This window comes from Podarcis liolepis (assembly GCF_965112155.1).
Source record: "Podarcis liolepis genome assembly, chromosome: 8".
In the NCBI taxonomy this organism is placed as follows: domain Eukaryota; kingdom Metazoa; phylum Chordata; class Lepidosauria; order Squamata; family Lacertidae; genus Podarcis; species Podarcis liolepis.
In genome coordinates this window covers 32,486,837-32,507,020 of record NC_139560.1, presented here as the reverse complement: position 1 = coordinate 32,507,020, position 20,184 = coordinate 32,486,837, and the positions used below count along the sequence as shown (strand labels likewise).

The 20,184-nt window shown below is 39.5% G+C and overlaps 1 protein-coding gene and 1 long non-coding RNA gene across 4 annotated transcripts in view; both read right to left on the bottom strand.

The window, feature by feature from the left end:
• LOC310713432 overlaps positions 1–20,184 on the bottom strand; it is a 304,345-nt gene that overhangs the window by 107,578 nt on the left and 176,583 nt on the right. The gene's annotated exons all lie outside the window — the stretch shown is intronic.
• JPH1 (junctophilin 1) overlaps positions 1–20,184 on the bottom strand; it is a 63,055-nt gene that overhangs the window by 12,752 nt on the left and 30,119 nt on the right. For all 3 annotated transcript variants that reach the window (XR_014529209.1, XM_083517289.1, XM_083517290.1), the window contains exon 3: positions 3,396–3,514. Coding sequence is in view for 2 of the 3 variants with exons in the window: in XM_083517289.1 (XP_083373415.1) it covers positions 3,396–3,514 (119 nt within the window). In the remaining variant the exon portion in view is untranslated. The remainder of the gene's footprint in view (positions 1–3,395; positions 3,515–20,184) is intronic.

Below are 20,184 nucleotides of genomic sequence, written 5' to 3'. Positions count from 1 at the left end.
TTCTGGGAATCACAGTTAAAATGGTGTTCTTAAAACAAATTACGGTAATATAACACAAAAACCCTCTTTACAGACAGAGTTTGTAAGCAAGTTTCCTAGTTAGGACAAATATTTATGTCAGCTATAAATATATATTTATAATAAAGACAATGAATGTGTCTGGCAATACTCCATGCAGAAGTGCTGGCAACTTGTTTTCAATTGCATGTTACGATGCTTAATGCTTTCCCTAGAGATGTAGCTTTTGAAGAAACACACAACCTGCCTCCAGAGTTTCATAGAAAAGACTAAAGAAAACTAGAATGCGCTGTTCCTTGAAAGGCTCAGAATCCAAGAAGAGAATTAATGTTGTTTAAAACTGCACTCTTTCAAAGGGCACATTATTTTTCATGGGAAGCCGGAGAGACATATTTTGTGAATGCAATTATCAGACAGCGTTTTCAAGAAACTGAACATGCCCATGGCATTGTGTGTTAAAGGACAGTGAGACATTAGGAGCCTCAATGTACACAAACCATTGGAGAATAGGACCTTGTATCAAATCACGGTTAGCCCATGTAGCTCAGTATTGTCTCAGTACTGACTGACAGCCACACTGTGCTGAGGATTGAACTGGAAAACCTTTGTGTGCAGTCACTCCTCCCCACATTTAGTTCACATGCACTGACTAGATTTTTATGGCTAGATTAGTGTTGTGATATGTTCGGATTTCCCCGGACATTAGTGGGATTTCAATGGCGGAAGTGACATCTGGGGGGAATTTCCAAAAAGTGGTGTTTCATCCGGGATTTTCTCCTAAGTAAAGGTCAACAGATTTTCACTTCTTGAAATATGGCAACCCTAGCTAGCTTACTGTGGCAACTCAGTGAGCTCTTTGCTACTGTGCCGATTCCATATCTTGCCCCTAGAATACACCTGATATGCCTGTATATTTATTATCACATAGCACAGATGAAGTTTATATATTTTTTATAATGATTCAAATAGCTGAGTAACAAAGATAAGTAACTCCCTCTTGCTCACTTTAGTTATGCAACATTTTCTGACATTCAGTAAAAAGATTACAACAGTAAAAATATGACAAACTACTGCAAGGATGGCATAAGCAACAAACAGTTGTATAGCTGTAAAAATTAGACCAAGAAATCTTTTTTTACTCATAATATCTGGCAGACATTCCTTATATTCAGTTTTCGTGTAAAAACTGACACATTTGTTTCATAGGTAATATTTTCAGCCAATGAGCTAACTGATGTTGGTACTTAACACATATCAAGCAAAAGAAAAAAGATTTGAAAACTGGGGAGACTGTTTTGCTTTCAGTATATATGGGCTCTTTAAGTGGATTGCGCTCACTTGCATTCAAGGGAAAAAAGACGCTCAAATAAGGCAAGATGCTAGCTGTCTTCAGTTTCTTTTCTTTCCATAAAAAGACCCACAGTCTTGTGGAGTTCCTATGGGCAGATGTGTACTCATTAAAGGACAGATTGCTTGTTTTTCATGCTAAGCATTTCTAGTCAAGAAAAGGGTAAAATTACATTTCCCCACAATATTGTCTTTCAGGACAATTTGACACAACAAGAGACTGTTGCCTAGCTACAGTCAGAAAGTGCAGAGAGCTGCCATGGCTAGAAATGGGAACTGTCAGATTTTTGTGCTGATGTCACAAATGAAGAGCAGGTTGATGGGTAAGGTGTGATGTGTATTTAGGCTTCAGGGCAGCTCAATCCATCCAGCAAACCTACTGCGTCCCCCTGACTTGGAAAAAAATACGAAGGCTTGGACTATGCTTGCCTACGTGGAAGATGTATGTACTGGTTTCTGGCTCTAGCTTATTAGCATTCAGCTGCCTAAGGTCTAAACTAGGCAATATGGCAAGGTTCCATGATCAAAACTACTATTCCTTCTAGCAGCTTCACTCCCATAGCACCAATATGTCAGCATATGCTCACACATTTCCACTGTCTCATCTAGTTTTCTCCTAAGGTCTATGACTGGCAGGGAGGACTCAGGCTATCTGATGCATCACTGAATTTTTGTAGCACCTATCAGCAAGCTTTGGAGCTACTACAACCTAACTGACTTAGAAAACAGAAACAACTGGGACATGGTTATCTGTGAATAACAACTTTGAAATTCTTTTCTTTCTTCTGAAACATTTAGAATTCCAAGTTTTAAAAACTTTTTTATTTGCCAAGTACTTAAGGCTGGGTGTTTGGTTTTTGTTTTTGTTTTTGTTAAATAAGAGTCTGTTAAACAGGCGACATCACTTATGCATATGTTACATCAGAAATGTTTTAAGCTACATATTATTATATCAGAGTGGATCTTAGCTGGCTCTAGAAAAGGTGAAAACATATTTCAAACTTCTAACATGAAGAAAGTAAGCGTCTATCTATAAATAAGTAACATAGCAAGGGCTTTAAATTACAAGAGCTTTACAGTGGCATTACTACAGGCTCATATATCTTCTTGTGTAGAAATGCCGATATACATTCAGGCAGCTGGTGTAGCATTCGGAATGAGGGCTCCAGTTCAAGTCTCAGGTCAATTATAAACTCACTGGCCTTAGACAAACTATCTCTCAGCCTCATGCTGCATTACCCTAGTATGAAAATGATATTGCTCAAAAATATGGGTCTTAAGTAATGTCCTTTTTAAAATGATTTCATGATGGAACAGATATGGAAACCTTACACTGTTTTAGCTTGTTCTCTTTCAGATAATGCAACACCTCAAACATGCATAAACTTAGACAGAACAGTCCTCTGAGGACACGTTAAGTATCTTGCTTAATATCTGGATTAAGGAGCTGAATATGAATCAGGACCCAAGAATATATGCCAAAGGTCACATGAACCTTTCAGGCAGATATTCTGTAGAACATGTCATTTCTTTCCTTTCCATGTTAGCCTTTGAAATGGAACTATTAAGCCACTCTTTGGTTTTCAGGGGAAGACATGGATAAGAACATTTTTTTATCACAGTACTGTACTTCTTTAAGCCATGTTCCGGTTTCACGACACAAATCTTTAATTCACTCCTGCTGGTTAAAGAGCCTCCTGCCATGTCACTGGGATCAGTATGTGGGCCAGTGAAGAAATGCTTATATTTTGTACCTACTGCGGCATCACTTTTGCAGGGATTGTTGAGCGGTGCCTTAATATGTTTATTTCTGTAAATCCTCATGCCTTCTGCAAATCACAAAACCCAGAGCACTGCAACGTTGTGGAAGCTGTGACATAGGGTTCAACAATGTCCACTTGCTTGTGCAACAAAAATCAACTGGTACAATGGGAATTTTGGGTTGTCTTCTCCCTGCCCCACCCATCCATCTGTTTAAAATGATGCAGAAAACATCATTCCTCTGCAAACACACTCAATTCCCATGTTACCTGGCTGGTAGAAACCCGGGGAAAGTTCTCTGGCAACTGCTCTGGCGATGTCACACTCCTGACGAGCAGATTGGCTGGCTTGATCTGCAGCATCAGCTTTAGCCCTTGCATGCGCAGTTCTGTAGAAGGCATTAAAAATGTGTATGAGCACAGCTGTCCTTTGTTTCAATACAAGTAATTCATATACAGTAAATATGAAAAAAGCCCATCTAGTCCAGCATCATTCTCCCAGGGGGCAACCACATGCGCCTGGGAAGCCCAAAAGCAAAGCAACGTGTGATTCCTGGCAACTGGTATTCAGAAGCCTATTGCTGCCAACAGTGGAAATAAGCCATAGTCATTGTGGCTAGTAGTCACTGATAGCTACCATATAAAATTCAACACACCAATTTTACAGGCAATATGCAATATGCCACACAAGGCATATTGCCACTACAGGGAAAAAGCAGAGCAATGTAAAGGTTGCAGAGTGCTTAAAATGCCACAGTATTGTTGTTTTTGCTAACAAATTTACTATGCCGAAAGTCCATTTGGACCACTGTGTCGTTTTTACTACAATAAGCTAACATGGCTACTACCCCCTGGATTCTGCCCCCCCCCCCCGAGCATTTGACACAAACCATTCAGCACCATGGATCAAATTCATGGGGGCAGAGAGCTATAAATAGTTGGGCATCACTTTGAAGAACAAAAGCAGTTGAAAAAGTAACATAAGAAAAGATTGGTGCGCATCTGAAACCTTATTTGCCCTTGCTTGCATTTGTTGTTACCTCAATCACATTGATACAGTTGGTCCAAAGATCAAGGAAGAATAACAGGAGGAACTGTACTGGTAACATGTGTCACAGGTAAAGTATAAAAGGTGAGAGGCAGACAGTATGAGAATATATAACAGTATATTATTTTCCCAAGAAGCATGTGAATAAATCACAAAATGTAAAAATAATTTGCCTTCTTCCGTTCTTCTCCATGTGAGTCCATTTAAAGGAATCCTGGGAACTGCAGTTTGTTAGGATGCTAGGAATTGCAGCTCTCTTGGAGAGTGAGAGCGAGCGAGCACACCATCATGCCAGCTTGCCTCATATCCCACCCAGCCCCTTCATCTATGTGTATGTGTGTGGACAGAGTGAGAGGTTTAAAGAGGATAGTCTATTTGATGGATAACTCTGCACAATGAGACTTCTAAATTACAGAAGCACTTACACGTACAGAGCATGGTCCCTTCTTCTGACCTTTACTTTCCTGTGCATTAAAGACATTGCAGGCAGGGATGTGATTCTGCTCTCCCTCCCTCCATGCAATAATTTTTGGAGCAGAGTGCCTGACAGGTGTTTTAGTATACATATTTGTGTGGGTACATCTCCATGTCTGCAAATGAGATTGTGATAAGTACCTTGAGAGTGTGGTATGAAGGAGAAACCACCAGAGCCCCAACTAGAAGATGTGTGGAGGGTCCTCCTTACTCTTTGGGCAGAGTCCAGAAGCCCAGCTCATCAATGGGCTTCCTAGCTGTAACCCATATAGTATAAAGTAGGCTTAGCCTACTGAAGCGCCCTCCATATCTTTTGGACTACTAGTCCCATCAGCCTTAGCTAGCGTGGCCAATAGCCACAATGATGGGAGTCCAAAATGTCTGGAAGGAACAACATTAGACTGTTCCAGGTATGAAAGCTTTTGAAAACTTGACTGAATAAATATTGTAAATGGATGCAAAGCTGGTCAAAATACAAATCTCTCAAAAGGTAAAAACAGTCCTCCTTCAGCGTGAAAAAGAAGATGCATTGTTATTCCCATCCTGCCCACAAATACAAAAGTTCCTTATTTCCCATCCACGTAGCAAACTATCTTCACTTCATTTTCCAGTACATTTTCATGTCTTGCACTTGTGTGTAATCAACCTTTTCTGTCAACAATACATACACAATACATATACCGAAGCAGTATGTCATCACATATGCAAGCAAGGGAACAGCCTTAAAGACAAATCTTGTCTTGATTTTTATGTTTAAACTTAGCTTCAATAAGTTATCACACCATTTCCCATTTATCTTCACTCTTTATCTTTTTCTACTGTTCTTCTAACTATCATTGACATTTATTCCAATTCAACACATGCTAAAACTCTCAAGCTCTGGCATTCCCTCTTTTCTGCCCTGACCTGCTGTTCACCCTATGCTTGGGCCCCTGCCTTCTGCTTTTCTCTTTTCCCTCTATGGCCTCCCATAGCACTTGGCTCTCACCCATTCTTCCTGACATTTGTCCTCTCACTCTCTGCCAAACCAGCAAGTAGAGAGTGGCATTTGAGGTTTGTTATAATTTATGCCATTCTTTCCGTAAGACTTCCTTTCTCTATTCCGATTCTGAATTTCAGCTGCTTCTGCTATACACAGGGGGTTTTTTTGACTCTGTTTTGAGTTATTTTGTACTTACTTTCATTCAAGAGCTGCTTCACACATTAAGGATTTACCACTGTTAAGTAAAACCATTTGTACACACATGCAATTTACTCTGCATGCATGTAACATAGATACACATTTGGAAGTTAGAGTCCCTCCTTTCACCCGCCTCATCAGAGGGCTTCTTATGCTAACAAAATTTGGGGAGGAGAAGTTCCCTTATACAAGTGGAAGTCATTCTACAAGTGCAATGACTTAACTGAATTCAACCCTGGGTGTCTATTTTTATATATAAAGTATTAATGTGTCCAGTATATCTGAAGGAGCGTCTCCACCCCCATCGTTCTACCTGGATACTGAAGTCCAGCACCGAGGGCCTTCTGGTGGTTCCCTCACTGTGAGAAGCCAAGTTACAGGGAACAGGGAACCAGGCAGAAGGCCTTCTCGGTAGTGGAACGCCGTCCCACCAGATGTCAAAGAGAACAACAACTACCAAACTTTTAGAAGACATCTGAAGGCAGCCCTGTTTAGGGAAGCTTTTAATGTTTGATGCATAACTGTGTTTTAATATTTGGTTGGAAGCTGCACAGAGTGGCTGGGGAAGCCCAGCCGGATGGGTGGGGTATAAATAATAAATTATTATAATATTAGACTGGTATTTTCAATGTTTTACAGGTGATTTTTACTCAAACTGTTACATAACAAAATAATATATGTATTATTCTGGATGATTTCTCTTCACCTTCACTGGATTTTTCCATACTCATGCTAGAGTTCAAAAAATTATCTCTTTCTCTGTTGAAAGAAAGGAATTTTTTGCTTGCAGAGAACCACTTGCACCAGTCTATACTGACTTGAGAACAGGTGTACGCATGGCTGGTAAACAGTGAAAAGCACCAATTTTGCCTCAGACTTTGCTGGATGATGTAAGGAGAAAGGTAAGGTGACCCTTATTTCTCCATGCACAGAGCTGCAGTTATGGCCTGGTTGCTCTTTCACAGAACCATGGAACCCTAGAATTGTAGAGTTGGAAGGGGCCACAAGGGTTATCTAGTTCATCCCCTTGCAATGCAAGAAGCTTTTGCCCAACCCAGGATCGAACCCACAATCCTGAGATTAAGAGTCTCATGCTATACCGACTGAGCCATCCTGAGCCTAAACAAGCTCCTGGGAGAGAAGTGATTTAGAGAGTAAAGAATTTGGACAATATGGTTCTAGGTCCAATGCCAGGCCTTTTCTTCTAAGTCTAGCAACACCAAGCAGGGGATTACTGAAGCTGTGTTCTGTTGAACAGATCATCCTTCTGGTAAGTGCAGACTCCTACACAGTGGGACATTTATCAGAACTCTTGTGCGTCACATCTTTGTACAGAAAGTACTGACAGATGGAATAAGAATGTGCTGTTTCTGTCATCACTGTTATGGGTATATCTACTCGTCTTATAAAAAGAACCTCTTCAGTTTTCACCTTTTAAAATAGCTCCGGAATTAAAATATATTAAAATCAATTGATAGTTTTGAGTATGTTGAGCTATTTCCCACATTTCACTAAGAGAACCTGGAATGAATTTTCCAGGTATGAATTAAGATTCTGAATGCCTTTGTTGGGGGTTAAAATACGCACCCAGAATTCAATGCTGGCCAAGTCCCTTTACTTAACAGCACAGATGAGTGAAGCCATACATACACCAGGTTTGAGAAGTCAAAACGGTCTTGTGAATGTGGATTACATCTATGTATCTCTTTTAGAAAAATAATGTAAGGGCTATCTTTTCCAATAAAATCTGAAACCCATATTCTCATAATTTGGTTGCTCCAACCCTTTAACACTCAGAGTATAAACTTAGATAAGTTAAGACATATAAAATATATAATTGAAAATGACATATATTCTGCAACACTACACAGATAAATATCAAAATTAAAGATATAGTAAAAAGCATTACCCAACTCCAAATGACCAGAACATAAATATATTGCTTCCAGTATACGTGAGTCTCATCAAGGTTCCAAATGTGCCAAAAAATATAAAACAAATAACATTAACAATGAACAATATATAAATGGCCTAAGGTAAAATACCATTATGATAATGGAATCCTGTAACAATAATTAAATTGCCTTATCCTATAAAGGCCCAATACTTACTTGGAGGGGAGAAAGCCAGTTAGACAACAAAAATTATCAATTGCGCTGCTTCCCCCACCACCGTGTCTTGTAAGTAAATAACAATATTTCCATTAACTGCCTTCATCAATGCCACTGCAGAAGCAGTTTCTCCTAGTCCAGGTTTCCTTCCCTTGGTGGCAATTTTATGTACTTCTTTATAAGATTATAACAAGGCAGAAAGAGAAGTCTCACAATTCTGTTTGCTGCTTTTGTTTGCAAGATCAAATACATCATTAGAAAGATCTAGCTTAAAAAAAGTTCACCTTAATCCATTGAAATCAATTGTAAAGACTAGGTGGGGTTGGAGTTGTTCCTTCAAGCTGTTGCTTGGCCCTGTGCACGAATGCCCCCGCCCCTAAATTGTTCACAGTATTGCAGAGCCATGATGTCATAGCTCTTCTCCCATCTTTTGATACCAGGAGGCAGGTTCCAGTGAAAGAATTAAGAGAAAGACTGACCAGTGTCAAAGTGATAATTCTTTTAACTACAGAATCACATGCTACTTCTGTTGTTAGCATGGATTTTTTGCAAACAGGGAGAAGGAAAGGAGAGAGCAGCAGCAAGTATAGACTGCTGGCAGCAGGCTTAAGTGACTGCAAAGTCTATCTCCAAGTACAGTGGTACCTCTGGTTACTACTTAATTCGTTCTGGAGGTCCGTTCTTAACCTGAAACTGTTCTTAACCTGAAGCACCACTTTAGCTAATGGGGTTTCCTGCTGCTGCCGTGCCACCGGAGCACGATTTCTGTTCTCATCCTGAAGCAAAGTTCTTAACCTGAAGTACTATTTCTGGGTTAGCGGAGTCTGTAACCTGAAGCGTATGTAACCTGAAGCGTTTGTAACCCGAGGTACCACTGTACGAGATTCAAGGAAGAGGGAAGGAAGAGTTGGTTGGAGAAAGAAATAGAGAACTTGTGAAAACAGGGTGGGTTGCACTGCAAAGCAACAAGCCGAGAAGGAATTTGTGGGAAATAAGGCATATGATTAGTGAGTGGCAAGTGCAGTTCACCAAATGTTAGCTTACCAACAGCTTTAAATAAAACTTTTATTAAAAGTTGTTGCTACTGAGTGGTATCCACTGTTCACGGTGTAAGCTTTCAGTCAGAGAAAGAGAGTTATGCGTCAATGAATGGAGCAACACTGGAACTCATCCACTATCTTCACATTTTAAAAAAGCCTGCAGTATCCTAAGAATGCATTTCTCTTCTCTTGTTTCCGATTGTGTAATGGGTTTGAGAGCAAACTATTGAGCGTGGTTTACTACAATATGAGTAAACATACATACGCGCCATGATGCGCACAACAAAATGTAAGCCAATTTAATTGTACACTTTGTGGGAATTTTACTACTGCAGGAATCTTCACATAATTCACAAGCACTTAATCTTAAAACAAAGAAGATAGGGGGGGTAGTGTTTACATTTTATGCATCTATTTATTACACCACTACAGGATATGTACTGAGTTCTTTAAATTAGTGGAATTTAAGGAGCCTAGTGACATGCAACAACACAAATCTATCTGTCTATCTATCTGTCTATCTGTCTATCATCTACCTACCTACCTACTTACCTATATCTATCATCTATCAACATTTCCTATAGTTACCTGACACTTAAAGCAAAATATAACTTTTATAAAAGATGTGAAGAATCACAGCCTAACGAATTCTACCTTCATGGGCATATGGTCCCCCATGAACACCTATAGACAATTTCCAGTCTAACCTATCCTTACCTGCCTACCAGGAATATAGGAAGTTGCCTTATATGGAGTCAGAGCACTGATCCATCTAGCTCAGTTCTGTCTATGCAGACTGGCAGCAGTTCTCCAGGATTTCAGTCACAGGACATTCCCAGCTCTACCTGCAAGTGCCAGATTAATCCTGTGCCCTTTCCCAAACATAAACATTGATACCTATGTCTTGGTGATTGAATTGCAAAAAATATTACAATACTTCAATATACTCCTGATCATAACAAGTATATTAAAAGCCTTTGTATACAGGAATTGTAGGTCTGCTCATTTGTTTTTAACAGGTGTTCACTGCTCCAAAATGTCCAGTTTGTTCCCTATAATAAAGTTCTACTAATAAAGCATGCTTTCCAAGCTGAGATAAATGACTCAGGCCTTTGGTATCAAACGCTGAATATCAATATTTTAAAGTGTTATTTCCCATGATCAGCCTTTGTTTACAAGCACATAATTTCCACCGATCTGAAAAGACATCATGTTTGGATAGGATGATGGAAAGGTTTTTTTCTTCAGCAAGTGAAGTAAAACTGCAACACACTGCAAACTAGCTACCATTAAGCAAATGGAAAATTTGTCACAAATCCAAATACATTTCAAGTAGATCCTTTAAAGCAAGCTCTAACGTTCCGAGTTAAGCGAGTACTTAGCTCTGTCCTGTACACTTTCATTGAAACGCTTCACTGAATTTTAAAGCATGACCACCACATGACCTGTACCTAGTTATGCCAGTGGACTGATCAACCTACATCAAACGGCTGAATGATTAATGTGTTTTAGAAACTCCCAGGTACAAAGTGACCCAGCCTATCATCACATTAGCATTATTTTCGAAGTAGAGAGCCCAAAATTGTTCAGAAATGAACATCTACTTTAGGTCAAAGAGTAAGAGCTCTCTACAGAGTAATACATTCATTATACCATGAGTTTTAAAGACTCTACTTCTCTATTAGGATGCAACAGCACAGAGCAGTGGCTCTCTGAGCCTCTTGGGCTTGCTGATTGGAAGGTTGGCAGTTCGAATCCTGGCAATGGGGTGAGCTCCTGTTGCTCTGTTCCAGCTCCTGCCAATTTGGCAGTTTGAAAGCACGCCAGTGAAAGTAGATAAATAGGTACTGCTGTAGTGGAAAGGTAAATGGCATTTCCATGCGGTCTGGTTTCCGTCACAGTGTTCTGTTGCACCAGAAGTGATTTAGTCATGCTGGCCACATGATACGGAAAGCTGTCTGTGGACAAACACAGGTTCCCTCGGCCTGAAAGCGAGATGAGCGCCACACCCCAGTCGCCTTTGACTGGACTTAACTGTCCAGAGGTCATTTACCTTTACCTTTTACCTGTTAATCATAAAATGATTTCATGACTCAGTTCTGTCTCTGCAGATGTTTCTTATGCATTAACTGTGGCCGTGTTTACATGTAATGATAAGCCATATCTTAAATCCTTCCCTCTACTGCACAGGTCCCTGTGTGTCATCCTCTGTCCCCTGGTCAGCATCCACATAGCTCAAACAAGTAATACTATGACTAGTTGTATCATCCAAACCTGGACTGTGTTTTGTAAGCCTGAAATAAGCCAAAGCTTTTTCAGTAAAGTATATACTTCCATTTTAATCCAAAGCAGAGGATGGGGTTCACCGAATGAATCCCATCAGCAAAAGCCCATGTAAGGACCTTACTAAGGACTTAGAAAGGACTTCTGCTTGTGCAGTGGGGCTTCTCCCCAATCCTCCAACTGTGCCCCCCACAATTGTCTTAAGGGGATCAAGAGAACACCTAGAACTGTGAGGGGAGGAGAAGGAGGATCATTCTGTCTAACAAGCCAAAATGCTGACACTGACAGCAGTGTCAAATCAAAACAGCAGAACACTGAATTCAACCCAGTGTCTGACAGAAAAAGAAACAGTTCAGGTTGCACAAAAGGGTCAAAGATCCTCAAAAGATTATATAAGAGGAGATAGAAAGATACCATACAGCCTTTGAGGTCAGTCTCATATACTAACTAACTGAACCAAATACTGTAGGATGTTACAGAAGTGACAGGCACAGAAATTCAAGAGTGCAGGCAGGACATGTCAATTATTTTGGCAAGAGCAGGGACAAGTTATATTTCCTTGCCTGCCCTAATCTTGGGCTTCTTCCTCATGAGTAGATTTGCTGACCAGGAATGCTCTAGGCTTCTGGTTGAAATGGAATCCTTCTCAGCTAGCGTATTTGATGGAGGCATTAGTAAGTCTGCCAGATGTGGAAGGCTCCATTTCAACAGGCATATTCTTCTCCTTTCCACAAGTTCCAAGGAGAACTTGCTTTCCACATGATGTTTGAACAGACACTGCATAGACCATCAGCATTGCTAGCTGGTAGGGGTATAGTTTTCATCTTCAAGTTGAGGCCTCTCTAGCAAGCAGATCAGTTGCATCTCTTAAGACGAGCCCTGGAGGATAAAGCCAAAGCCCATAATCCTGTTTCTTGCAGCAGACAACCCTATGAGTATGGGAGAACCTCCTTTCTTACTTGCTTTTGAAGCCTTCTAGGTTGGTGGCCATCATTACAGCTTGTGGGAGCAAATCCCGTACTTTAACTATGGGCTATGTAAAGAAGCACAGTACAGTACAGTAGTTTCTTTTGTCCATGTTCTCAACGCTATGCATAATTCTATTCAGCTCTATCATTTCCTTTGAACGTCACTTGTCTTTTCCGTAAACTAAAATGCCTCTGACATTGTAACTTTTTCTCATAGTCAAAACTGTTCCAGGTATTTTGGCTGCCTTTTCTATTCCTTTCTCAACACTAAAATATCATTTTGGAGATGCGTCAACCAGAAGTATACACAATATTCCAGTTATACATCTAAGACTGTGTATAAGGCATTTACGACATTGGCAGTTTTATTTTAAGTCCTCTTTCTAGTGACTCCTTACATTAGAATTCACCTTTTTTCATAGAGTGGAGAGATTACAGGGGTTTGGACTGGATGGTTCTCTGGGTCCCTTCCAACTCTTACAATTCTATGATTCTATGAAGTTGCTCAGATTTAGATCCTAAAAAGGGAAAAGATGAATATTGAGATTGCTGCACAGTGTTGACTCTGGAAGGCATTCATGTTTAATAGGCTTGAGCCTGAAAGATTTTCATGAGGTGATTAGGATATCTAAAAAAGGTCAGCTAATTTGATTCCTGGAAAGGATAAAAGCCCATAGAGGCCTGATGGTTTTAAATGAAACACCATGTTGAAAGATTGAGAGGCCAATGGGGAATAGTTTGATCCTGAAAAAATGGATCTTTACTCCACTACTATGAACACATCATAGTATTAAAATGAACAACAGTGGTTTACAGAGCAGAGCTAGAACAAGAGATCCAATATGGGCAACAATGTTTTGGAATTATAGCAAGGGGTACACTTAACAAGGATAGAGAAAGCTTGGTGTGGACCATTTCCCCCCCCACTTATTTGCAAACGTAAAACAAAACATTCATAATATATATATATATATTTTGTTCAGTGGGTTAATCCAGCAAAGTAGAGACAGTATGTATAAAAAAAAATACACTCAAATGTTTCATGAAAATAATAATAGTCATGAATGCTCAAGGAGTAAGGATGGGGTGGGAGGAACATAAAACCAATGAAAAATATCTCAATTAAGAAGCACTTTTGCAAATGTGAAATGCCACAGAAGTTAAACATTTTCCTTTATGGGGATGACATCAACATCTTGACAAGGTAAAGAAGCGAAGTATAACTAAAAGCAAAGCTGTTGTGTAATTATTTTTTTTCAGCACAGAGACCCAAAGTTCTGCCCAAATTGGTTAACCATATACAGTACTGGCTCTAAAATAGAGACTAAACCATGGCTGACCACCCAGAGCAAGAAATAACAAACAGAAAAGGGAATAAGACATCTGGTTAAGTTTACTGTTTCAGGCTGTGATAAACACAGGTAAGATTGTTTACTTTAGCAGGACAGCGTACCTCTATAATTAAAAAGCAAAGAAGTATGATTTGTGTTTCAGACCTATTGGTTTTACTCAGATGTAAACTCATTCATAAATTTAAATCAATTACTCAATCTATTAAAATGCATATAATCGACTGACTAAAAGTTATTAACCTAGAGAACAAAGGCATTTACATACAACCCTGCCCTAAAGAAATGCAGAACTGAAATTACTGTAAGTCTCCACCATTGCAAAAAATAAAAATGTCTATAACTATAAATCAGTTTCTAACTAAACTCCAACTAAACAATCACAAATTATTGAATAAAGCCATGGCTGGATAATGCAGCAATATTAAGAATACACTGGATAAAAAACAAAAAAGCAAACTACCGTAATTTTCTGTGTATAAGGCTGTTTGTTTGTTTTTACTGAAAAACTATGTCTAAAATATGGGGTCGTCTTATACATGGGTGGTGCATAGGGGAGACTTGGGATTGGATGATGGCGTGAACCGGAGATGTTCCGCAGCGTGTTACTGGTGTCTTTGGCAAGGGGTGGCGTTGATTGGGTGTTGCTGCAGCAATTAGGCGGGAAAGAGGCTGCTTCTGCTGGTGAGGGGACAGACGTTAGGAGGCTGTTTGCTCTATGCGCGAGTGTCGGCCAGGCAGGTGAGTGATATTCAGCAATCCCCCTAAAAGAAGCTCACCCTCACCCCCAAAAGCTCAGCAACAGTGGGCAATCTCCCCCCATTTTCTATATTTTTAGGGGGCATCTTATACATGGGGTGTGTGTGTGTTATACACAGAAAAATATGGTAAATCAGATAGCCAGGACTATGGCCCAGAGACAGAAATGGAAAGACAGATAATAGGAACTCTGTTTCCAATTTTGTAATATGCACCTCTTGAGTAAGCAGGGCGGTTGCCTCTTGGTTAAAGGAAAAAGCAACTATACTTAATCTCGTGACCTGCAGCAAACTCGAGAGTGTTTGAAAGAAAACTTTAACAAATAAAATAAACATAATACTAGAAGTTCCTTTTCAATCCAAGATTTTTATTCACAAAGAGTGAAAAGTACAGTCTTAATTAGTGATTTATTTATTGCTGTAATTTATCTGCTAAATGCTTGCAGCTTCTAATAACCCTATGCTTACACTTAATGGGAGTGTTTTGCATCTGAACCTCACTCAGTTTTAAAATGTATTAAATCCTAATGCTCATTATCTTAATGTTCATGAACATGAAAGCTCCACTTTCCATCACAGTAGTCTATTGAGATATTGGCCTTACTTAGATGTAATAGTTGACAGGGACTGTAAAGTTTTATGGACCCATGGACACATTTACAAATGGGAAAAGCTGTTGAGGGCACCAAGCATACACTGCAACCTTACAAAATATACACATGGCAATCAATTCTATTGGCTACGATACAGTTCTTGTTTCATGTATAATTTCTGTATAGGAGGGGGCCCTGCAGCTTCATGGGCAACATGTTGGTAATCCCCAGTTCAGCGTTATAGGAAAAAGCTCTATTGAGTCTGTGGCTAGTATGCCCCCTTCCTCTTCTGGTGCAGATGTGAGGCAATCAGAAGCTTCCACTTGTGCTTTAGATCAGGCTTCCTCAACCTTGCTCCTCCAGATGTTTTTGGCCTACAACGCCCATGATCCCTAGCTAGCAGGACCAGTGGTCAGGGATGATGGGAATTGTAGTTTCAAAACATCTGGAGGGCCGAGGTTGAGGAAGCCTGCTTTAGATTAACTGCAACTTGTCACAATTAATCTGAAATGGAAGCCTATGCAATAATATCCAATCAACCTCCAAATCCTTTGGAGATCTCCCCCCTCCCTGCAATGGCCAGATGGCAGAATTGAGCTATGGGAATTCAGTCAACGAACAGCCCAAAAGATCAAACATTATGGATATTCAAAATACCTTTCTTTAGAATCAAAGCACACCAAGAGAATTTTGTTGAAACAACACTGAATAATTTTCTATTTATGTTTGTGCAAATGATGAGCCATAGAGCCTATGAAATATTACTCAGCTAAGAAATATTCAGCTAAAAGATGGCCTTTTGACAGTATTACTTATTTATAAAAATTCTAATCTGCTCTTCATAGAATCATAGAGATGGAAGGGACCGTGAGGGCCATCTAGTCCCATCACCTGCAATGCAGGCACCTCCACTAAAGCATCCATAGTAGGTAAGGATTCAGCTCGCGGATTGGGTCCAGTTTATCACCACTACCTTATTGTCTGCATCCCTTTTGGTGGAATTCCAGCTGTTCTCACAGTGGTTCTACTGTTCCACTGTTCCAGCTGTTCCACTGTTCTCACAGTGACCTGATGCTGATGGGAAGCCTGAAAGCAGGTCCCTGAAGGCAACAGCACTCTCTTCTCTTGAGAACCCCTGCTACTGGTATGCCTCTATACTGCCTCTGACAGTGGATGTAGACATTGCATCTTTATGCTGGCTAATCATTTTCTGGCTGGCACTTGTGAAAGCAAGAGAGTTCTGCCAGGAGAAAATGTAATAACCCTAACTTTAGGTGGTTCTACTGCATACAAGAGAAAGCAAAGAGACAACTGAAGGATCAGGATCAGGACATTTTTCCACAGTAAGCTTGTTCAATGCCACTGGTTTGTGGCACTAGTTTCAATCAAGGCTGGCATTAGACGGCACAATAGCACAACACTAATTTATATTATTCCCTGGAAAAGACCCTGATGTTGGGAAAGATTGAGGGCACAAGGAGAAGGGGACGACAGCGGACGAGATGGTTGGACAGTGTTCTCGAAGCTACCAGCATGAGTTTGACCAAACTGCAGGAGGCAGTGGAAGACAGGAGTGCTCTGGTCCATGGGGTCACAAAGAATCAGACATGACTAAACAACTAAACAACAACAACAACAAATTTATATTACAGGGTTTGGTCCTTTTAGCAAGGCAAGAAATCATTTACAAACCAGTCAGTAGTTAATCTACAATGCAAAGCACAATCCTGAAATATTTCAGTCACAGGATCATACTTTCCAGAAGTTTCATGATATAAAAAACCCAATGTATTTATGAAGCCACAGGTGAAATAATTTCAGTAATTAAGTAGCATATCTAAATAGCTTATGGTTAGAAAATTGAAATTAAAATTACAGAAACATACCATGCATGCAAAAAGAAATAATGTGCACTTACTAGTTCCTTGTTTGGGTTCAGAATGCATCAAATCTTGCTTGCTTTTATATTCATACATTTCCAAAAATATTCATTATCATCAGCATCATTATTACACATGATGTGTTTTCGTAGAGATGTGTTATGACCTTTCCATATTAACCTGAAGCATCATTTCATTTTAACTTAAGCCGAATGGTTTACTCTTTTTTCTTTAACTTCTAATTCAATTTCTAATGTATAAACGTAAGCAAAACTTAGTGATTGACTCTCTAAGACTGCAGCATCTTTTAATATACACTTCCAATCACATGTCCTGCAGTTTATTAAAAAAATTAGCCACAGATGACACAGACAGTCAAATACACCCAGTTAGCATGCATATTGCCTGCATATATTTAAACTACAGTATGTATTTGCCTAATTTGGCTCATAGTAGCAACTGGCCACACCAGAAAGGAGAGGCCAAAAACATTACAAGCCTGAAACAGCATCAACCAGTCAGTTTGGCAGCTAAGGGCAGATCCACCAACCCAGTAATGGTACCAACCCAGCTTAAATATTTAAGAAGGAAAATAGCATCAACCCATGAAGGTCAGAGTCATCTACCTTTAAAAATATTTTTTTGTCTTATTGAATGACAAGTGATATACACTGCCTTGCTAGGAAATAACTTTGAGAGAAACACACCACCACTAAGAGATAACTTGTAATTTGAATGTCTTGTTATTAAGTCACCGTCAGTGCACTGGAGTGAATTCCAACCTTTTTTGAACTCTTCTGAAATACTGCTGGAAGCAAAGAGTGGAATCTGTGATAAGGAGTACTCCAGTTCAAGAGGGAAGATTAAGTTGATGGAAACGACTTCAAGCTGTAGAACACAGATGATGACTGGCATGCAGTGTTATTTATTTTCATACAACAATTCAATGCACTTTACAAATCCAGAAATGCAACCAATGAAATTTGATTTGAAAATTCTAGATTTGTATGTGTGTCTCTGTGCGTGCATATATAATTCTTCCTAAAACGATAGAGCTGAATCAGAAGTAATGGGAAAAATGCTTCTTGTGTAGTTTCCTCTACACAATATTGTCTGTTGGGGATTATATTTTGTGTATTTTAAGTTACAGCTAATGGTTTGATCTTCCTACCCATAAACTCTTCTTTTAATGCTCTAGTGTAAGATTTTCTATATAAACCTGGGATTATTTGAATAAAAGTGTGCTATATATGCATATATGCTAGGCAAGCTAATATTTAAAGTGAATACTGTATGTTGATGCTTAAGACAAGTAATATAACAGTATTATATCTAATGATTGAATAAAGATAATGTTTTGCTTGCAGTGATTCAGTTGATGTGGAAAACCAGGTTATAGCTGATGAGATGGGAGCAGCAATCACCATAGCAACCATCTATCTCTTAAGAGAGAAAGTGGGGAGAAGCACTAGATATCTCTCCTTGCCCATCTAAACAGCTTTGTTTTTATCCTAGATTTAGGGATCTTAAATAACTATTCACCTTGGCATGAAGGTGAGAGAAAAGATATGGGTATTATTGCAAGGACAAACATGCATATCCCTGAGTTGCTATTCAGGCAAATACCATGATGGGAAAGGTAAACTCTCAGAGTTCTTCCAATTAAAAATAAGCGGCAGTATCCAACTGACTTGCTCTGAGAGTGCAAGGATTTCTGCTTGCACAAGGAAACTTCTCCCACTATCCTTCCCCGTGCCTCCCCATATATGTTTTGGTAGTTCCCTCAACCCTCTGGAGCAGATTTGGGATGGCACAGGATATGTGCAGAGAGAGGAGGGGTGGAGTTCTGTTGCACAAGCAGATATCCTTGCGCTGATGAAAAAAGTTTCTCCAATGCTGCCCAAACTTGCTATTTTCTATAGGATGATAAACTGAGTTTTCCTGTAGGTTATGTGCTTGACTGAAGCTTTTTCAACAACCTTCTGTGTGGCAATGTTGTAGCTGAATTCAAATTCGTAATTTTGTAGTCAAAATAACGTATGTAACAAATGCAGGTTTTTTTAAACCAACAAACAGAAATGCCTTAAATCCAAATAAGCTGGCTAAAATGAATTGCAGATGTAACTGACAGTTATGGAAAACATCTGAAAGGCACACTGTTGCTTTATATTGCTTAATCAGCAAATGAAAAAATATTTTTAATGTTGGCAAAACTGGGAACTGAAAAATCTAGACTGAAAAATCTCCTGGTATGACTCTCTGTTCTTATGAGCGCATTTAATTATAGCTGGGACCACACAATTCTGAATTACCAAGCTTTAATTTTTTACCCCCATAGGGAGATGAATGTTTTTAATGTGTCTTCAAAGTTGAGAAGTACACAGAGAACCGTTTGGGTACCTCCATTAAATAACATCAGAACAATCTTTTAAATATATGAATAAATGTTATGCACTCAGTCTTTAAAAACAACAGCACAGGAACAGCAACAACAGAAGTGGGAGAGGCTAATTTCAAATAGGTAGGGTAGGAATACCAATTCCAGAAAAAAATCTGAAGCACATCTTTATAAAGGAAATGATCAGAACTTGCTTAACAGGGAAGAAGCAACGAAAAAACAAAACAAGTTGGCAACACCCAAGAAAAACAGTGTTTTTGAATATGTAAGTAGAAGCATCAATTATTTCACAACAGGGCACAAATTTATGGAATTTATGCTATGCAAGCTTCATTGAAATAAATGGATGCAATTGCACAGCATTCCCAAGAAAAAATTAACAGTAGATATATCAAATCACAATAAAGGAATCAGGAATAGGAAGTGGGGATCTAAAAACCTGCTGCAGGTGGAGGGGGTGGGTCTAAATAAAGCATGGAATAAATCTTGATTTCCATTATACCTCTTCTCCCAACTTGTTCTGCAAGCTGCTTTACTTGAGTCATCCTAGAGAGGTACTTAGTGATTGCTGCCTTGCCTCTGCTACGAAACCCATGCTGCTTGGGCTGGTATCTGTGAGTAGTGCCTTCATAGAGGTGATGTGTAGAAAGACCTCATCTTTCTCTACTGTTTTTAACACTTGATTGGAAGCCGCCCAGAGTGGCTGGGAAAACTCATTTATAAATAATAAATTGTTGTTGTTGTTGTTGTTGTTGTTGTTGTTGTTATAAAAACCTGCTGCCTCCACTATCTGCCAAATGGCCAGAGAACTCATTGGACTGGATGTGATGGAAAGTCCTTTTCATAGGTTGTGGTCGAATGGGAGATAATCTGCTGTCAGTCAGCAATACATCAGGGCAAATGTGTTATTTTAAAGGCCTTTGGTGGATGGTGGCAGTGAACATGTAGCAAGCTACCCAATATCTCCCCCAGCCCCA